The 19113-nt window shown below is 51.6% G+C and overlaps 1 protein-coding gene and 1 pseudogene across 3 annotated transcripts in view; both read left to right on the top strand.

The window, feature by feature from the left end:
- NECTIN2 (nectin cell adhesion molecule 2) overlaps window positions 1-19113 on the top strand; it is a 32946-nt gene that overhangs the window by 3885 nt on the left and 9948 nt on the right. For all 3 annotated transcript variants that reach the window (XM_055552515.1, XM_055552516.1, XM_055552517.1), the window contains exons 2-5: window positions 9579-9974; window positions 13288-13584; window positions 14747-14864; window positions 15665-15813. In XM_055552515.1, the coding sequence (XP_055408490.1) occupies window positions 9579-9974; window positions 13288-13584; window positions 14747-14864; window positions 15665-15813 (960 nt within the window). The remainder of the gene's footprint in view (window positions 1-9578; window positions 9975-13287; window positions 13585-14746; window positions 14865-15664; window positions 15814-19113) is intronic.
- Window positions 5845-7619, top strand: LOC129631485 (60S ribosomal protein L15-like; annotated as a pseudogene).

The raw sequence follows: 19113 nt of genomic DNA on the forward strand, positions 1-19113 counted from the left end.
GCTGGCAATCCAAGCACGCTGGCCTTCGAGGGCCAGCTGGCATCCACCACACCCTGGTCAGAGGGCAGGTCTACGATACCTTGTAGGTCTGGAGAGGGTGAGCCAAGCTGGGAGGAGCCAGCCAGGCAGGCAGGAACCCAGGAGTCCAGGCCCCCAGCCCCTTCCTCTCAGCCCTGATTTCCCCTCGCCAGATCTCAGGGTCTCAGGCTCTGGGTCTCTGTCCCCACCCACCCAAAGGATTCCCCTGGGCTCACACAATGCCCTGGGCTGCCCCTGCCCTGCCACCACAGGAAGCCTAGCATGCCAGGCCACAGGCAGGGGAAATGTGTCTGGGGACCCAGCTGACACCCCATGAAGCTGTCACCAGCCTGGCTCGCGGAGGAAAGCTGAGGGCGGCTGGTGTTCCCACAGCCACACCCTCCCCCACTGTGCTGCTGACCATGTTCTGGCCAAGGTCAGGGCACAGGCTCCCGCCCAACAGTGTCCTGGACACTAGGGTCTGAACTCCAGGCCAACCTTCCTCCTGGCTTCATTTCTCCCGCCTCTGCCTGAAACGCAAAACATCTGGGCATCAGCCAATACACCTCGTTCCCCTCACCACCTACCCCTGCCCCACAGCCGGTCAGCCTCCGTGTCCCAACCATTCTAACTTCTGAATGTGTTTCCAATCCAGTTCATCCTCCATCCCCACTGCCCTGACCCCCGAAGCCTGGCCCCAGTCCATTCTGAGGGTTCTTTCTAAAGCACAAATCTAACCTTGTCCCTCCCCCTGCCTATAACTCTCTATGGCTCTCTAGTGCCCCTAAAAAAAAGCCCAAACTCTAACTCAGCCTCAGCCTCTGTCATCTAATGCACTGTTGCTTCCCCATCTACACCTCATTCATTCACTCAACACATTTCTGGAGCTCTTACAGTGTGCCGGGTACTCCTCTAGGCTCTGGGAATACAGCAGGAACCAAGGCTCAGATGGTAGAGAATCTGCCTGCCAATGCAGGAGACCCGGGTTTGATCCCTGGGTCAGGAAGATCCCCTGGAGAAGGGAATGGCTACCCACTCCAGTATTCTTGCCCGGAGAATTCCACAGACAGAGGAGCCTGGCAGGCTACAGTCCATGGGATCACAAAGAGCTGGACATGACTGAGGGACTAACACTTTCAAGACAAAGATCCCTGCCCCGAGAACTAATGTTCTAGCGGGGAAAAGACATCAGGTGCAATGAGGAAAACGAAGCAGTGTCAAGGGAATTTCTGTTCTCATCATTAGGGTGGTCAGGGAACGCCCCAGAGCAAAGATCTGAAGGGAGCGAGGGAGGGGAATGTATTCCAGGATGAGAGAACAGCAAGTGCAGAGGCCCTGAGGTGGGACTTGCCTGGCATGTCTGAGAAATGGTGAGGAGGATGGTGTGTCTGGAGCAGGGTGAGCCAAGGGGAGAGGGTGAGAGATGAGGTCAAAAAGAGCACGGGCACAGGTCACACAGGACCTTGTGGGCTGCTGTAAAGACTTGAGCTTTTTTTATTTTCCGAGTGAGGAGAGAGCCATAGAAGAAGACCCTTCTCTGCGTGTGGGAACTGCAGGGGGCACCTGCAGCCCTTCATGGCAAGGGAGGGGGTGTGTGTCAGATGACCTAGGGGAGAGATGCCACTGGCTTAGACCAGGATATGGGTAATGCAGGGGTCAAACCTGGTCCACTTGAAGATATATTTTGAAGAAGAAGCTGATGGGATTTCCTGATGGATTGCAATGGGGGTTGAGAAAAAGTGGAGTCAGATATGACTCCAAAACTTCCATCGTAAACCTTTTACTGAGGTGGAAAGACCTAAAAGATGGGCCATTAACCATATGGGGGCTGAACCATGCTATTCATTCATTCAAAATGAGGCATTTAGAATGGGAATCGTGGAGCCTTAGAATTTTAGAACCTCCTTCATTTCACATATATGGAGCATCTACCAGGAGCAGGTCTCTGTTGCAGGTCTCGAGTGTACCCCTGTGAACAAGACCAGGCAAAGAATTCCTGCCCTCCAGGAGCTCAGGAGGGTCATGAAAACCTGGTGTGTGAGATGGGGAAATGGGTTCGGGGTGAGGGGATGATGAGGGCCAGCTAGTCAGAAAGAGGAAGGGTGTATGGCCATCCAGGACAAAGTATTGGTGATAAAAGAAATTCCTGAGAAGCTTGCCCCACAAGAAGCTAAAAGTGGGTTTTTTTTTATTTAATTAATTAATTCATTTATTTCAGGCTTACTGACCAGAGATTGAACCTCTGCCCTCAGCAGTGAAACCACAGAGTCCTAACCACTAAGCTGCCAAGAAATCCCCAAAAGTGGGTTTTTTTTTTTCTTGTTGCTTTTTTTTTTTAATCTTCTGAAGCTACCAGGGCCACTCGAGTTGCAGGAGGACAACCTCCCTCAGAAGAGAGGTGTGAACCCCAGGCCATGACAGTGAAAGCCTGGGTCCTAACTACTGGGCAACCAGGGAACTCCCCAGAAGAGAGGCAACTGGCAGCCACAGGATTTCCTTAGGACAAGAAATCTGAGTCCCCAAAGGGACCCAGTGACCCAGGCAAGGTGTGGAGCTCCATGGGCTGGAGCTTGGCTTCCCTTGGGAAGGGTCTCCTCCTCCAGGAAGCCCTCCTGCCCTTCCCCTCGGCTGGGTCAGGCCCCTGCTTTAGGTCCTCCCCTCCACCCCCAGCCCTGCCCCCCCCACCCGACTGTCTGTGCAATCTCTCCCCTCTCCTGGAATGTCAACTCCTGGAGGACTTGTCCTGACACATCTGTGAAATGTACAGCCAGAACAGATCTTGATATTTATTCAACAGTTTTTTTTGTTTTTTTTTTTCCCCAACAGTATTGATTGAGCACCTACTATACCCACGCCCTGGTGTGGGCTCTAGGGATACAGTAAGCAACAAGATAGATAAATCCCCATCCTCAGGGACTGACTCTCTAGTACCTGGGGTCACTGTGTTGAGCAACTCTTTGTTGCCCACTGGTTGGCACAGGCTGGAAAAGAATGGCTAGCAGGAAGGTTCTACCACTCAAGCCCTTGAAGTTCTCAATCTTTGCTTTAGTCAAGTTCTTCTTCAAGTGAAGAACCCTCAATGGTTCCCACTTACCTCAAGAAGAAAACTTAAACCCTCATCCCCACCCTACGTCTCTTCTGCGCTCACACTGGCCTGGGTGTTTTTTCCCTGACTGAGTTCCCATCCCTCCTCACCCAGCTCAAAGGGGGCAGAGCCCTTGGGAACACTTGTCCCATCCTCAGCGCCTTTGGGGGCCACGCAGGGTCCTTGAACCTTGGGGGAAGGGGGCAACCCTGCCTCAGCTCCACCCAACTGCTGCCCCCAGGGTCTCATATCCTGATTTTTGTCTGGATTTGACCTCCAGACCTTTCTGTGCTGCTAGGTCACTTCTGAAACTATGCTACCTGAGCCAAAAGTAACTGAGGGAGCTGGACTTGTTCAGTAGCATGTGGCTGTCTGCCCCTACTTGACTTACCTGCTGTGCCTGCCCTCTGAGGAATCTATAGGAGAAAATCGTGTCATGGACTTGTCGCCAGGGACCCTACAGGGTTGCTCAAACATTCCCATTTTACAGATGGAGGAAATCAGGCTCAAAACAAAGTCACCCGGGGACTTCCCTGGTGGTCCAGCGGCTGGGAGACTCCATGCTGCCAATGCAGAGGGTCCGGGTTTGATCCCTGGTCAGGGAACTAGATCTGACATGCTGCAACTGAGAGTTGCCATGCCACAGCTAAAGATCCCATGTGGCACAATGAAGATGGAAGATCTCACATGCTGAAACCAGGGCTTGGTGCAGCCAAATAAATAAATATTAAAAAAAAAAGTCACCCACCTAAAAGGGCACAGAGCCAGCAGGAAGCCCCCAGCCATCTGCTCCAGGGTCCCACACATGACACACTGCAGTGTGGTCCCTCCAGAGGGGAGGATGCCCGTATCTCAAGGTGGGCCCCCTGGGTTTGAGTTGCAAGATATATGTAGGGATTCCACGAGATGATATGTGTGTCACACGGCCTTCACTGATGGCTTCTTTTGAGCAGTGCCTAGGATGGGTCCTGCCTTCTCTTGGGGACCCTCTCACTAGGGTCACTGTTAATGTTTCCTGGATTCCTGTGGGAGGCCAGCCGCTGCACACATGCCTCCCCTCACATCTCGGTCAAGGACAGCTGGGCATGGGCCTTTGCCTCGGAGCTGGGTGTCAAGGGCTACTTGTAATTATACTTAGCTGGTTATGTTTATTTACCAAGCACTGATCTTGCACTTCCTGGGGCCCTGTGTGCTAAGTGCTCAACAAACATTCTTTAATCCTTAAACAGCAACCCCTAGGAGGTGGGCACCATTATTACCCTCCCCTTTACAGCTGAGAAAACTGCGGCACAGAGAGGTTAAACAACTTGTCCAACGTCACACAGCCAGTAAGTGGCAGAGCTGGGATTTGAAGGCACACAGTTTGTGCTCTCAGTCCCCATGCTTTACTGCCTTGCACAGTAAAAAAAAAAATTCACCTTTTAAAAAATAAATTATTAATGCATTCATTTGGCTGCGCTGGGTCATAGGGTTAGAGTTAGGGATGTGGCATGTGGGATCTAGTTCCCTGGCAAGGGATTGAACCTGGGCCCCTGCATTGGGAACATGAAGTCTTAGCCACTGGACCACCAGTGGAAGTTTCTGGAGAAACATTTATTTTTATGTTCGTTTTTATTAAAAGCCAGAAAACAAATAATGAGCTGAGAAATAAAAGCCATATATTCAGACAAAAACTGGCATGGAAATGTTCACAGTAGCTTTGTTCATAATCACCAAAACGTGAATACAACTCAGCTGTCCATCAGCTCCTAAATGAATGAACGAAACGTGGTCAGTCTGTACAGTGGAATATTACTGAGCCGTATAAGGGAACCGAGGCACTGATCCTTGTTACTGCCTGGGTACACCTTGAAAACACTGCCAAGTGAAAGACACAAAAGGCCACATATTTTATGGTTTGATTTATGTGATATGGCCAGAAGAGGCCAGTCTCTAGACAGAAAGTAGATCACTGATTGTCAGTGACTGGGCGACGGGAGGTGCAACTGACTGTATGATGGGTACATGGATTTCTTTGGGGCATTATAACAATGTCCTAAACTTGATTATGGCGATGGCTGCACAACTCCTGTGAATACATGAAAAGCCACTGACTCGTACATTTTTAATGGATAAATGGGAATTAATCTCACTAAGGCTGTTAATAGGAAAAAAAAACAGGCTCAGAGGATTGTTGGTTTTATAGAGATGTGAGAGAAAGGATTATTAACTGTGCAGGAAAAAAATGAAATACATACCCTTAAAAATTTTTTTAATTTCTTTTGGCGTAGATTTGAGTTTTTGTTATTTTTGGAAAATTCTTTTTTCCCTCCAAACATTTTACAATGAAAAGTTTCCAACATACACATGTAAGTTGGAAGAAAGGCCCATCAGCCTCCCTCATCTCTGCCTCTAGACTTGACAGCGTGTCATATTCTGTCTTGTTTGCTTCATCACTTTATCATTTGGGGGTTTTTGTTGTGTTTTTTTTTTTTTGGATGAACATTTCAGATATGACATTTCCACCTTTTACCTTCCCCTTCTTTCTTCTTCTTTTTGGCTGTGCTGGGCGGCTTGTAGAATCTTAGTTCCCTAGCCAGGGGTTGAACCTGGGCCCTCAGCAGTGAGAGAGCATAGTCTTAACCAGTGGATCGCCAAATCAGTTATAGGACTTCCCCAGTGGTCCAGTGGTTAAGAATCCGCCTGCCAGGGAGAAAGGTTCGGTCCTTTTCGTCTGGCAGCAGCCATCAGGGTGAGTCGAAATGGGTGCGGACAAGTACATCCAGGAGCTATGGAGGAAGAAGCAGTCAGATGTGATGCGCTTCCTACCCCCGGTGCGCTGCTTGGCGGTACCACCCGCTCTTGCGCGCTGCACCGCGTCCCCCCGCGCCGCACCTCCCTCATACCCCCAACCTCCCCAACCCCGCCCGCCCCCGCCTCGGCCCGATGAGGCGCGCAGGCTGGGATACAAGGCCAAGGAAGGTTATGTTATATATCGGATTTGTGTGCGCCACCGTGGCCACAAACGCCCAGTTCCTAAGGGTGCCACTTTCGGCAAGCCTGTCTACCATGGTGTCAACCAGCTCCAGTTTGCTCGAAGCCTTCAGTCTGTTGCGGAGGAGCGCACTGGACACCACTGTGGGGCCCTGAGGGTCCTAAATTCCTACTGGGTTGGTGAAGATTCTACATACCAATTCTTTGAGGTTATCCTCATTGATCCATTCCATAAAGCTATCAGAAGAAACCCTGACCCCTAGTGGATCACTAAACCAGTCCACAAGCACGGGGAGATGCAGGGGCTGACGTCTGCAGGCAGAAAGAGCGCAGAAAGAGCCGCGGGCCAGGCAAGGGCTACAAGTTCCACCAAGCTATTGGTGGCTCTGGCTGTGCAGCTTGGAGAAGGCACAGTACTCTCCAACTCCACCGCTACCGCTAATATAAGTAATGTTTGTCAAGTTCTTACCTAATAATTTAGGATGTTCTTGTCTGCTTAAAAGTGTTTTTTAATTTGTCTGTTAAAACTAGTTGTCTGCAGATTGCTTTATTGAATGCATTGTCAAAATTATAAAAGTTAGGGACTTCCGTAGTGGTCCAGTGGTTAAGACCCTGTGCTTCCAACTCTGGGGACACACGTTTGATCCCTGGTCGGTCTGGAACTAAGACCCCACGTGCTAAGACCTGGTACAGCCAAGGAAAAAAAAATTATGGAAGTTAAAGTGCAGTGATGCTTGAAGACTTTAAGTGATGGTGTAACCCGTTTCTAATAAGGCGAATGCCTTTGTTTTTGCTTTCTTAGGGAGTTGATATGTCCATGTTTAAAATGCTGTTTGGGCAATAGGTGTAAAGTTCTATAAAAGAGGAGTGCAGAAATTTCACCCTGTAGATTTGTTGATGCATGTGATGAGACCTGCAGCTTTACTGGGGTGATGCAATGCTCTGCAGTTCTATGGAGTTTGGCAGCTACAACGTTTTACGTTGGATATTGCTTGGAAATGTGAAGGGTGTCCTGATCCTTTCTCAAGATCATATGCAGAAAAATAAAGTTGACTAGGGTCCATGTTTTAGGCTTAATCTGATACTACATTTATGTAACTGCTGCTTCTGAAAGGCAAAAAGTAATGCCACCATTTTTAAGAGAATTGAATAGACCTGTTGCAAGAGGGTTCTCACAAATGAATCAAATCCTGGTTTACCAAAATTAAATTGCCTTGGCCTCCATGGTACCACTGAAGTTCACATAAAGCTCCTGGTTCAGACTCTGGTATCTGTAGAATACTGAACTTCATGCAAAATGGTTGTATTGACATTGGTGTTGATTAAAACTAATGGAAATTGAACATTAGATAAGTGAGAGGGAGTTATTAGCCCTGAGGTTTTAGGAGCTAATAACTCCTAGGATTTAGGATTGGGAGGCTGATGTTCATCAGGTCCCTTTCAGGTGTAGGACGATGGGAAAAACTTATCAAAAAATTAAATGTTTTATCTGTAGTATTAGTTTGTGACCATCATGAACCACCTTAGGGGATGCAGGAAATAGGGGTGGTTATATTTAAAAGTATCATTGCTAAGTGTAATCAGTGTTCTCTAGGGTCAAGTCACTCCATTCTTAAAAGGCTACTGAGAAGGACTTCCCTTGGGGGTCCAGTGGCTAAGACTCTGTGCTCCCAATGCAGTGGGCCCAAGTTGGATCCTTGGTCAGGGAACCAGATGCCACATGCTGCAATGAAGATCAAAGATCCTGCGTGCTGCAACTAAGACCTGGCAACTAAATAAACAAATAAATAATGAGTATCTTTTTTTAAAAAAGGCTACTGAGAAAAATCATGTAGTTGGTGTCACTACAAGTTCAATTGGCTTCTGACTTTGTGCTGTCTACAGTTGTTTCCATCCCTGCTCAAACCACCCTCAAGAGCCTCACAGTTCCAGACTTGCCAGGCCACCAGTTGTGGCTGGGCTCACCACCTCATTCTGCTCGTTGCATCGTGTCTTCCTGTAGACTAGACTTCTGTTTCCCAGGGTGTATTTGAGTGTAGAAAATACAGAAGAGGAATTGCCCCAGTTCTTGGTTTGCTATCTTAATAGGTAGTTTAATTTTGAAATCTAATTACTGATTTTCTTGAACCAATTTTTCTTGTTTTTTTCTTTTTCTCCCTCCCAAGGGTCTTTTAAAAGGCCCACTTAAGTGATTTCCAGAAAACAGGCTTGCAAAACCTTTTGAGACCCAAATTCCTTCCTACTCAAAAAATCTTAAACCATATTATTCTGTGTGTAGAGGTTGTTCAACTATATAATAATGGAATAAATGTCTATTAAACTAAAAATAAAAAAAGAATCTGCCTGCCAATGCAGGAGACACAGGGTTCTATCCCTGGTTTGGGAAGATTCCACACGCTGCCGAGCAACTAAGCCCAAGCACCACAACTACTTAAGCACAGACAAAAATTAAATAAATAAATAAAATGTTAAAAATAAATCAATCAACTATACTTCAATAAGATAGGGAATTCCCTGGCAGTCTGGTGGTTAGGACTCGGCACTCTCAATGGCAAGCCTGGGCTCTATCCCAGGTAAGGGAACTAAGATACTAAAAGCCGTGTAGTGAAAAATGAAATAAAATAGGATATTTTTAAAGATTTTTGATTTAAGGACTACTTTGTGGTTATTCAGTTAGTCCCACTCTTTCCCACCCCATGGCCTATAGCAAGCCAGGCTCCTCCGTCCTCCACTGTCTCCCAGAGTTTGGTCAAATTCATGTCCACTGAATCAGTGATGCTACCTAACCACCTCATCCTTTGCCACCCCCTTCTCCTTTTGCCTTCAGTCTTTCTCAGCATCAGGGTCTTTCCCAGTGAGTCAGCTCTTCACATCAGGTGGCCAAAAAGTATTGGAGCTTCAGCTTCAGCATCAGTCCTTGCAATGAATATGCAGGGTTGATTTTCTTTTTAAGATTGACTGGTTTGATCTTGCTGTCCAGGGGACTCTCAAGGGTCTTTTCGAGGACCACAATTCAAAAGCATCAGTTCTTCGGCACTCAGCTTTCTTTATGCTCTAACTCTCACATCCATACATGACTACTGGAAAAACCATAGCTTTGACTCTCTACTGGCAAAGTGATGTCTCTGCAGATTAATATGCTGTCTAGGTTTGTCATATCTTTCTTTCCAAGGAGCAAGTGTCTTTTAATTTCATGGCTACATGAATACTACATAATCACAATTTATTCATCACACCGAAGATCATGAGCAGTAATTCCATAATCGTATAACAGCTAGCCCAGAACCCAAATGGCCCTAGTTTTCCTCAAACTGTCTTATCTGGTTGGCCTTTTGGGAACTGGGACAGCTGAAGATGCCTGCATTACCCTGAGGTCTGCATTTCCGGGGTGGGGTGGAGGGGGCCCCCTCCCATGATGGCTCTGCCTGGCCCAGGGATTTCTAGGTACTTCCCCTACCTGACCTCTCTCTCTCTCTCTCTTTTCTCTCTCCTCTCTCCCCAGGTGCCCAGGATGTGCGAGTTCAGGTCGCCGCTGAGGTGCGGGGCAACCTGGGGGACACGGTAGAGCTGCCGTGCCACCTGCTGCCTTCAGCGCCTGAAATCCGAGTGTCCCAGGTGACGTGGCTGCGCCTGGACGCACCCGAAGGCAAACAGAACGTGGCCATCTTCCACCCCCAGTATGGTCGCAGCTTCCCCAGCCCGAAGCCCGGCAAGGAGCGGCTGTCCTTCGTCAATACCGCGCCGAGCACGGGGGCCGGGCAAGGCTCGGAGCTGGAGGTGCGGGACGCCACGCTGTCCCTCCGGGGGCTGACGGTGGAGGATGAAGGCAACTACACTTGCGAGTTTGCCACCTTCCCCAAGGGCACCAGTCGGGGAGTCACCTGGCTCAGAGTCATAGGTGAGCAGGGTGGGGGTGAGGGGCTGCAGCGAAGCGAGAGGGGGAGGGGTGCAACGCGCGAGCGCCCCCACGGGCCTGTTTCTGGGCTTCAGCTGGGAAATCGACCTACTTTGTCTGCGGTCATCAATTGGCTGGCCGTGATTCACTAAGCACCTGCTATTTGCCACCGGTAGTTCTGCAGGGAGGAGATACAGCCGGCAAGAAGCGTTCAGATGGTTGAGCCCCTACTCTGTGGCAAACACTGTGGCACGCTCTAGGGATGAAGCCCTAAGGAGAACAGAAGTCCCCGTTCTCCTGGAGCTTAGACTCCAATTAAGGGAGTAGATAACATAAATAAGAAGAATAAGAGTGAGCTGGGCGGTTGTAGGCGCTTTAGAAATTGGAGGAGAAAAAAAAAATTGGAGGAGAATAGGTTACCATTTTAGTAAGGGTGGTCTGGTGCTATTTGAACCCAAACTAGGAGGGTTTGAGGGAGTCCTGCAGGTCCACGGAGGAGAGTTTCAGGCAGCAGGAACAGCAAGTGCAAAGGCCCTGGGGCAGGGCACACCTGGAAGGTCTGAGGAAAAGCCAGGAAGTCAGTATGGCTGGAGATGAGTGAATGGGGGGGCGGGCAGGGAGAGGCAAGGCCAAGGCAGTGATGGGGGAGCACAGATCACAGATGACCTCATGGACCATGAGAAGATGTTGGCTTTTGCCTTGAGAGAACAACAGCTACAGGAGATTCTGAGTAGGGGAGGAATGCATTGCCTTGGGTTTTCACAGGCTATGTGGGGAGTGAGGATGGAGGCTCACAAAGGCGGCGAGGGCATAAGTCCAGGAGACAGGTGATGGCAGTTAGACCAAAGGGGAGGCAGTGGAGGTAGTGAGATGTCACTGTCTTATGGAAACATTTTAGAGGTCAAGCCAGAGAATAATCAAATTAGCAAACAAAAGGAGCTCCAGGATGTTGCAATATTCACAGTAAGGCCCCAGTGGACTCACGTAGAGAGAATGGTCAGTGAAAACCTCTTAGTCAAGTCTCGCCAAGTAAGCAGGAGCCACCCTCGGGGAGAAGAATGAAGATCGAGCAGAGGGAATGGAACAGTCTAGGCAAAGGCTGGGATAAGAGAAACAGACTGGCACATTCTAGGAAGAGACAGGAGGCTAGTGGCAAGGGCTTGAGTGAGCCTCAACGAGGCAAGAAACCAACAGGGCCAGGTTACACGAACCTCATAGACAAGAGGCCAGGTAGCTGGAATTCATCTGTTGGTTTTGTCCCCCTCCCCCTCCCCCGTGCTGAGCAGCTTGGAGATTCACAGTTTCCCAACCAGGGATTGAACCCACACCCTTGGCGGTGAAAGCATGGAGTCCTAACCACTGGTGGACCACCAGGGAATTCCCTTCATCTGAAATGTTATTTGGAGCCATAAGACGGTTTCAAATCATAAGAACACCCTGACCAGGGTCTTGAAATTCTTTAAAAAAAAAAAAAAGGGGGGGGGTCACTGGCAGGACTTCCCTGTTGGTCTAGTGGTTAAGAATCCATCTGCCAGTGCAGGGGACATGAGTTCAATCCCTGGTCCCGGAAGATCCCACATGCCATGGAGCAGCCTAACCCGGGCACCACAACTACTGAGCCCATGCTCTACAATAAGAGAAGCCACCACAACGAGAGGCCCATGCGCCGCAACCAGGCATGGTCCCCACTCAACGCAATTAGAGAAAACCCGCTTGCAGCAACAAAGACCCAGAGCAGCCAAAGATAAATAAAAGAAAAAAAAAAAAAGATCAACTGGCTGCCAGGGTCAGGGAGGGGTGATGGGCATGGGGCATCAGAAGAGTAGACAAAGGTAGAAGGAAGCAAGGAGACAGGTTAGAGAAGGCATTGGTTTGGAAGAGGGAATAAGCAGGGAGGAGTGAGGAAAGGGGAATAAACAGAGAAGTGAAATAATCACCCTTTTGGGAGATAGTGGGTGCTTGTCCGTGAACTAAGGGATGAGGAGGAGGAAGAAGAATTCCCAGCCTTCTGGCTCCAACAGGAAGTGACCAGCATGACCACTTAGCGAAATGTGGAAGAGTTAGGGAAGGCATCTTTTCAAAGGATGCTATTTCTTGCTAAATCTTGGCGGTCCCCTGGGGTCCCATATTCCTCCAGCAACTCCGAAAAAGCCACATCACTCTGGATACGTTCCCCCCGCTCTGAGCTCCAGAGAGTTGGAGAAGTGTACCCTGTAATGTCCCTCAATACACACTTCCCTTCCCAAGGAACCACAGTTGTTTCACATAGTAAACCACTCTCCTCCTCCCCATCTTTCTCAAAGGCCTCTCTTTCTCTGCCATCATTTGTTCTATTAAGAGATAGGTAGAGATCACTTACTACCAGGCACCACGTGCCTATAAAAGCACAGAGCAGGACAGTGAAACCTCTACTTTCTTGGGGAGTCAAACTTCAGGGAAGTTTCTATGAAAAAGTGAGTCCGGGATCTGGAAAAGGAGGAGGAGCAAGACAGAACATTCCAGGCAGTGCAAGTCACTGAAGACCCCGCAGTGGGCAGGAGCAGGGACCAGGGACAGGTAGTGATGCGGGTCAGAACGTGAGGGGCTGTCTGGTTAGGAGCACACATCAGTAACTGTGGTTGGCATTATTATTCCTCATGGAGGTTTTACCCCGCCTAATATTTTTCCATGTCTCCCCGGAGGATGGGTGAAAAGGGCAAAAAATGTCCAGCTTTGGGAATCTCCATTGCCTTTATCTCACCGCTGGGCCGAAATCTAGTGGTGATGAAAGGAAAAGAAGTAGAAGTTCTTTTCAGCTGGACCTTTGAACTGCATTGTTCTGCTTTGGCTTTTCGCTTAAAATCACAGCTTCATCCAGGCTTGTGGACACCGTCTGCTTTACTAGCAGACCAGAACAGAGAATGCATTGGACTATAATGGCTAACACTTACATAGCACAGTGAGTGTCAAGCACTGTCCAAAGCGCTTTATATGTCGATTTATTTCATCTATTACTATCCCCACTTTACAAAAGAGGAACCTGACGTAGAGAGTTGGGAAATGACTTGCCCAAAGCCATGCGGCTGCAAAGCAGCAAAACTGGGAAGTGAAGCCCTGCAGTTGGGCCTTGGGCCTCCCAGATGACTCAGCTGTAAAGAATCCGCCTGCCAATGCAGGAGATGTGGGTTCAATCCCAGGGTTGGGAAGATCCCCTGGAGAAGGAAATGGCAATCCATTCCACTCCAGTTGAGACTTAACTGCTCAGCTCCACTGCTGAGGGTGTTTGTGGACTGACTCTAGGTGTGGAGTGACCCACCCCCTCTGTACCTCTCCCCAGCCCAGCCCCAGAACCATGCCGAGAAACAGGAGGTCACATTCAATTTGGATCCTGTACCCGTGGCCCGCTGTGTCTCTGCGGGTGGCCGACCACCTGCCCGGGTCTCCTGGCTCTCACCCTTGGACGGGGAGGCCAAAGAGACCCAGGGGTCGGGGCCCCTGCCTGGCACAGTCACCGTCACTAGCCGCTACACTGTGACACCCTTGAGCGAAGCAGACGGGGTCAAGGTCATCTGCAAAGTGGAACATGAGAGCTTCCAGGAGCCCAAACTGCTGCCAGTGATTCTCTCCGTGCGCTGTGAGTACATCAGGCTGTGACCGCTCCCCCATCCCAAAACACTGGCCCTCTAGGGCACCGTCTACACGATCCTGGAGTGTGGTCTACACTGGCACTCTGGATCAACTTCTGCACTGCCTTCCTGTCCATTGTCTACACTAGCTTCACTAGGCTCTCAACTTATTGCCACAGTCAATGGTACATCAGAATGGGCTTGCAAAGGTCAGTTTTACACATTTCTTCCCAATTCCACGTCCATTAAGTGTTACTGGTAGCTTGAATCAACTGTGGGGAGTATTTATACCAAGAGAATTGACAAACACCGCAAACTAGGGCTATCCCTATTTTTTTTTTTTTTTACCAGCATACAGGTGAACCCAGCAATCTCTTCTGGCTCCCATGGACCCCAGTTGACACTGCTCCTTCACTGTCCTATCAACTACTCTGTCTACTCGGCCCAACCCAGTATTGTTTACGCACACACCCCCGTTCATACTGCCTGAATTGGCTCCCTGGGCACTGTCTATACTGACTCGCCTGGGGTCTCTACACCAACTTCTGCCCCGAATGTGAGCACGCTGGCCCCTGAGGACCCTGTCGACGTGCTGTGCTGCTGTCAATGTTGTTGGTGGCGATGGTGGTGGTGGTTTGCGGGATCTTAGTTCCCTGACCGCGGACTGAACCCAGAGCCGTGGCGGTGAAAACACCAGGTCCTAACCACTGGACCCCTTCCCATATGTTCTGAGCTCGCTCTTCCCCAAACTGCCTACCCCGACACCCCCCGCCCCGATATTCCCCAGAGAGGCTCTCCTGGCACTCTCCCCACAGACTCTGCCAAATAGTTACCTTAGCAGCTTTTCCAACCGCATACCCCAACTCAGCATTTTCTATACTAGCTCCCCAGACCATGCCTTCAGTTAAACTAATTCCCTAATCTGCTCTGGGCATGTCAGAAATGACACACATTATCTCTAGTGGCTCGCTCGGGCGCTGCCTGCACTGAACAATAACTTCCTCAGAATGACCCTCAGGGACGTCCCTGGATGGTCTCTGAGCAGGCGCTGTCCCTGGGTCCACCTCCTACCAGCCCACCCTGTTTCTTTAGGATTCTTATCTGTCTACTCACTGTCACCCCTTCTGGGATTCCCCTGGTCACTGAGTCAGTCCCCCCTATTTCCTGCAGACCCCCCCCAGGTCTCCATATCCGGCTATGATGACAACTGGTACATCGGCCGTAGTGAGGCCACCCTGAACTGTAACGTCCGCAGCAAACCAGAGCCCACGGGCTACGACTGGAGCACGTGAGTCCTGTTTGGAGCCAGACTCCTGGGTCTGGGGGAGGAGGGGCTGGGGTCTGGACTCCAGGGTCTGGGGGAGGAGGGGCTGGGGGCCTGGACTTCTGGGTCTGAGGGAGGAGGGGCTGGGGGTCTGGAGCCCTAGGTCTGGGGGAGGAGGGGCTGGGGGGCTGGATCCTGGGTCTGGGGAAGAGGGCCTGGGGGCCTGGATCCTGGGGCTAGGGGAGGAGGGGCTGGGGGTGTGGAGCCCTGGGTCTGGGGGAGGAGGGGCTGGGGGCCTGGATCCTGGGGCTGGGGAAGAGGGCCTGGGGTCTGGACTCTAGGGTCTGGGGGAGGAGGGGCTGAGGGCCTGGATCCTGGGTCTGGGGACGAGGGGCTGGGGGTCTGGATCCTGGGTCTGGGGGAGGAGGGGCTGGAGGTCTGGATCCTGGGTCTGAGGGAGGAGGGGCTGGAGGAGGAGGACTCCTAGGTCTGAGGGAGGAGGGACTGGGGGAGGAGGACTCCTAGGTCTGAGGGAGGAAGGGCTGGGGGAGGAGGACTCCTGGGTCTGAGGGAGGAGGGGCTGGGGGCTGGATCCTGGGTCTGGGGAAGAGGGGCTGGGGACCCAGACTCCTGTGTCATGAGAAAGGAACACCCAAGGCCTGAAACCGTAAGTCCCCCAGGAGGAGGGAGCTGGCACTTTGGGGTGTCAAGGAGTAAGTTTCAAGTCTGTGGAGCTTGGCTCTTGAGGGTTGTGTCATCAGGGACCAGATTTGGGCCCCCCGTGGACCATGCTGCCCCTCTCACGTGACCCCCACACCCTCCAGGACTTCCGGTGTCTTCCCAGCCTCAGCAGTGGCCCAGGGCCCCAAGCTGATCGTCCACTCAGTGGACCGGCTGTTCAACACCACCTTCATCTGCACCGTCACCAACGCCGTGGGCACCGGCCAAGCCGAGCAGGTGGTCCTCGTTCGAGGTGAGCGGGTCTTGGGGGTGGTGTGACGACAGGGCCTGCTCCCCGAGTGTTCCTCCCGCCGCGCTCTGGGGCTGCGCTGGGGGGGCTGTGCCACCGACCTGAGGTGGGCTGCACCCACCTCACCGATGTGGGGCGTGGCTTTTATCCCCCGCCCCAGGTGGAGTCTGGATTGGGGTGACTGGGTAGGTGCTGACAGAGAAGTTAGGAACTTGAGGCCTGAGAAGGATCCTAAGGAAGAGATCCAGGGCAGCTGGCCCCGCCTCCAGCCAACGAGACACACCCACAGGAATCAGACAGCTCAGTCACGGGAGGGCAGCTGGACAGGCACTCAGAGACAATAGACTTTTTACAGGGAGCGCTGGCTGGTACCAGCCGGAAACCAGTTTGCGTGTGTGTTGGGATGTTTGTGTTCCTGGAGGTGGTATTTTGGGTTTGTTTTGTTTTTTGTTCTTTTGTTGGCCTGCCACTCAGCTGACGGGATCTTAGTTCCCCGACCAGGGACCAAAACCAGGCCCATGGCAGTGAAAGCGTGGAGTGCCAACCAGTGGACCGCCAGGCAACTCCCTGGAGGTGGTATTTTGGAAACAGTGGCTGGTGTGTCTGGCAGTCAGAAGTGCTCTGAGTCTCCCTGATGGGACCCAAGATACACAGCCAGAGAGGGAAAAAGTGAAAGGAAACGAAGCCCAGGTGCGGGCTGATGGAAATGGGGTTGAAATCACAACTGTAGACTGTGATGCTTACAGGGAGCCAGGGGGCCTTGGTGTGCCCCCCCCATCTCAGAAACACCACCAAAGACAAACTCAGAGTCACCCGTGTAAAGACAGACACACACACACACACACTGGAGACAGGTGGAAGCAGGTCCCTTGCTGAGATGATCATCACACACACACACGCACACACACACACATCTAGAAAGATACCCACATGAAAACCTCCCCCAAAAAAGGAAAAATGAAAACGGATCCCTCTTGAGGAATTCTGACACTTGCCAGGGAGATGTGGCGTAGCCACTCAGAAACACTGTCACAGACCACACACCCAGAGAGACCCTTGGCCCGCCCTCAGCACGTCTCACACGCTCAGGTCCACAAACACACACCTGGAAGGAGACACCGCCACACAGACATGCTACAAGAACCTCCGGCAGCAAGGGCGCACGGGAAAATGTCATCACCCAGATGCTGAGAAGGAAACTCGGAGACGTTCTCAAGGGCATGCCCTCGGAAACCCCAGAAATGCCACTGTGGAGCTTCTCTTTCGACAAATCATCCTCTGACAAGTTGTTTGCTGAGGTTTCCTCTTGGCCAGCCATGCTCCTTGATGTTGAGAAGGCAGCGATGACCCAGTCAGAGTCCTGCCCTCCAAGGCACACCCAGAGGAGGGTCAGCTCCACCCACCCAGCAAGGTGCCCAACTGGAAATACACCCCCTGAACTGTACCCCAGATGCACACCCACCTGAGAAACCGGTCTCTCCACCCACACTGGGCCCGTGGGGGTGGAGCCTGCAGAACCCAGACAGGATCACACTGAAGGGCCATGGGAGAAACACACAGCCACGAAAGCATGGACGCCGCCCCCAAGACAGCCAGAAACCCCAGGAACGTCCACCACTGGCAACCCCCAAGGCGAACACACCACCATCAGAGTTCAGCCCTGGACAGGCAGTATTCACCCAGTGAAACACACGTACCCGGGTGGGGTGGGGTGCACACAGAATCACACACCCGTGGGAAGGCCCCCTGCCCCCGCACAGGTAACCGCAGACCCACAGGCAGTCAAGAGCATCCTTGCAAAGTCACACACCTACAGATGGACACCGACAGGTGGGGGGTACTCTCAGCACTCTAGAAATTCAGTCAAAGGTAGTGATGTGTCAACAGATGGCCCTGCCTGGAGAGGAGATTCACTCACAGCTCTTGGCAAAGTCACCGCAGAGGGTCTCAGAGATGGCTCACGTTCCTCACGTGCACACAGACCCGCACAGGCCATCACACTCCGTTTGGGGCTCACGCCAGAGAAAACATAAGTACACAGGACATGCCACAGGCTAGACGTTGCTTCAGAAACTTGACCCTGAGACAGGAACACGCTCAGCCAGCACCTCCAAAATACTACCTTCAGTAACACGGACACACGTCCCGACACGCGTAAAAACTGGCCTCCAGACTTCACTGAACAGTCTTTCCCACCTTCACCCAGGGTACAGGCGTAGAAATATATCCCCACCAGAAGTCTCACAGGGTATTATTGGCCCTTCACACTTGAGGTGGACTTTTTCTCTTCTGTTTTACTCTTGTTTGCACTGATTTGACAGCCCGCTAGGTCATGACCCCCGCCCCACCCCAACTCCAGTTTTGAAAACATCTAGAAACTGTGGCCTGGGTTCCAGCCCCTCCAATGTCCAGAGACGTGGGGAGGGGAGGGGAGGGTCAGGTGTGAGCAGGTCCTTCCCTGGTCTCTCCCAGTCAGGCCCTGCATGCCAGGGTGGGGGAAAGCAGGTATGTGATAAGATGCTGGTTGCATCTGTGGGCCCCAGATGCCCCCCCCATCCTCACTCCTCCCCGATTAGTGCTCCCCTGCTTCCTTCTCTACCCACCCCACCCCCGCTCCCCCAGACCCATCCCCGCCCACCAGCTCAGCCTCCGCAGGGAGAAGAAACCCCCGGGACTGTGAGCTTAAGGGGCGCCATTTTCCACCCTGGGGATGCTAGGGGTGCTCAATCTCCTCAGTTCCCTTCTCTCAAGTGCTCAGAGCTTTGGGATCAAACAGTCTCAGGCTCAAACCCATCTCTGCTTCTTTCTGGCTGGATCAGCCACAAGATTCTGTGACCCTGACCTCAGGGTTTCTAAGAGGGAGTGGCAAATTCAGATGCCTACAAGGTCCTGGCGAGTGACAGGGTGGCCAGGTATGGATCTCTGTTCCCGGAGTCTGCAGCCTCACTCAGCCACAGCCCATCACCAGGTGGAGGAGTGTGATGATGCCAGGTCTGATTTTTTTTTCTGCCGTAAAAGAAATCTGGAATTTTCAGTGAGATGACCTAGTGTTTTAAATGTTGGGTAGCGAGCTGTTGTTTCCTGTATGCACGTGTGTATGTGTGTGTTGGTTTTTTCTTTTGTCGCCGTGTGGTTCGGCAGGTGGGTTCTAAGTTCCCGACCAGAGATTGAGCCTATGCCCCCTACAGTAGGCTTCCCAGGTGGCTCAGTGGTAAAGAATCCGCCTCCCAGTGCAGGAGACGCAGGAGACTCGGGTTCTACCCCTGAGTCAGGAAGATTCCCTGGAGGAGGAAATGGCAGCCC

This window comes from Bubalus kerabau, chromosome 17, assembly GCF_029407905.1.
Source record: "Bubalus kerabau isolate K-KA32 ecotype Philippines breed swamp buffalo chromosome 17, PCC_UOA_SB_1v2, whole genome shotgun sequence".
Classification (NCBI taxonomy): Eukaryota; Metazoa; Chordata; class Mammalia; order Artiodactyla; family Bovidae; genus Bubalus; species Bubalus kerabau.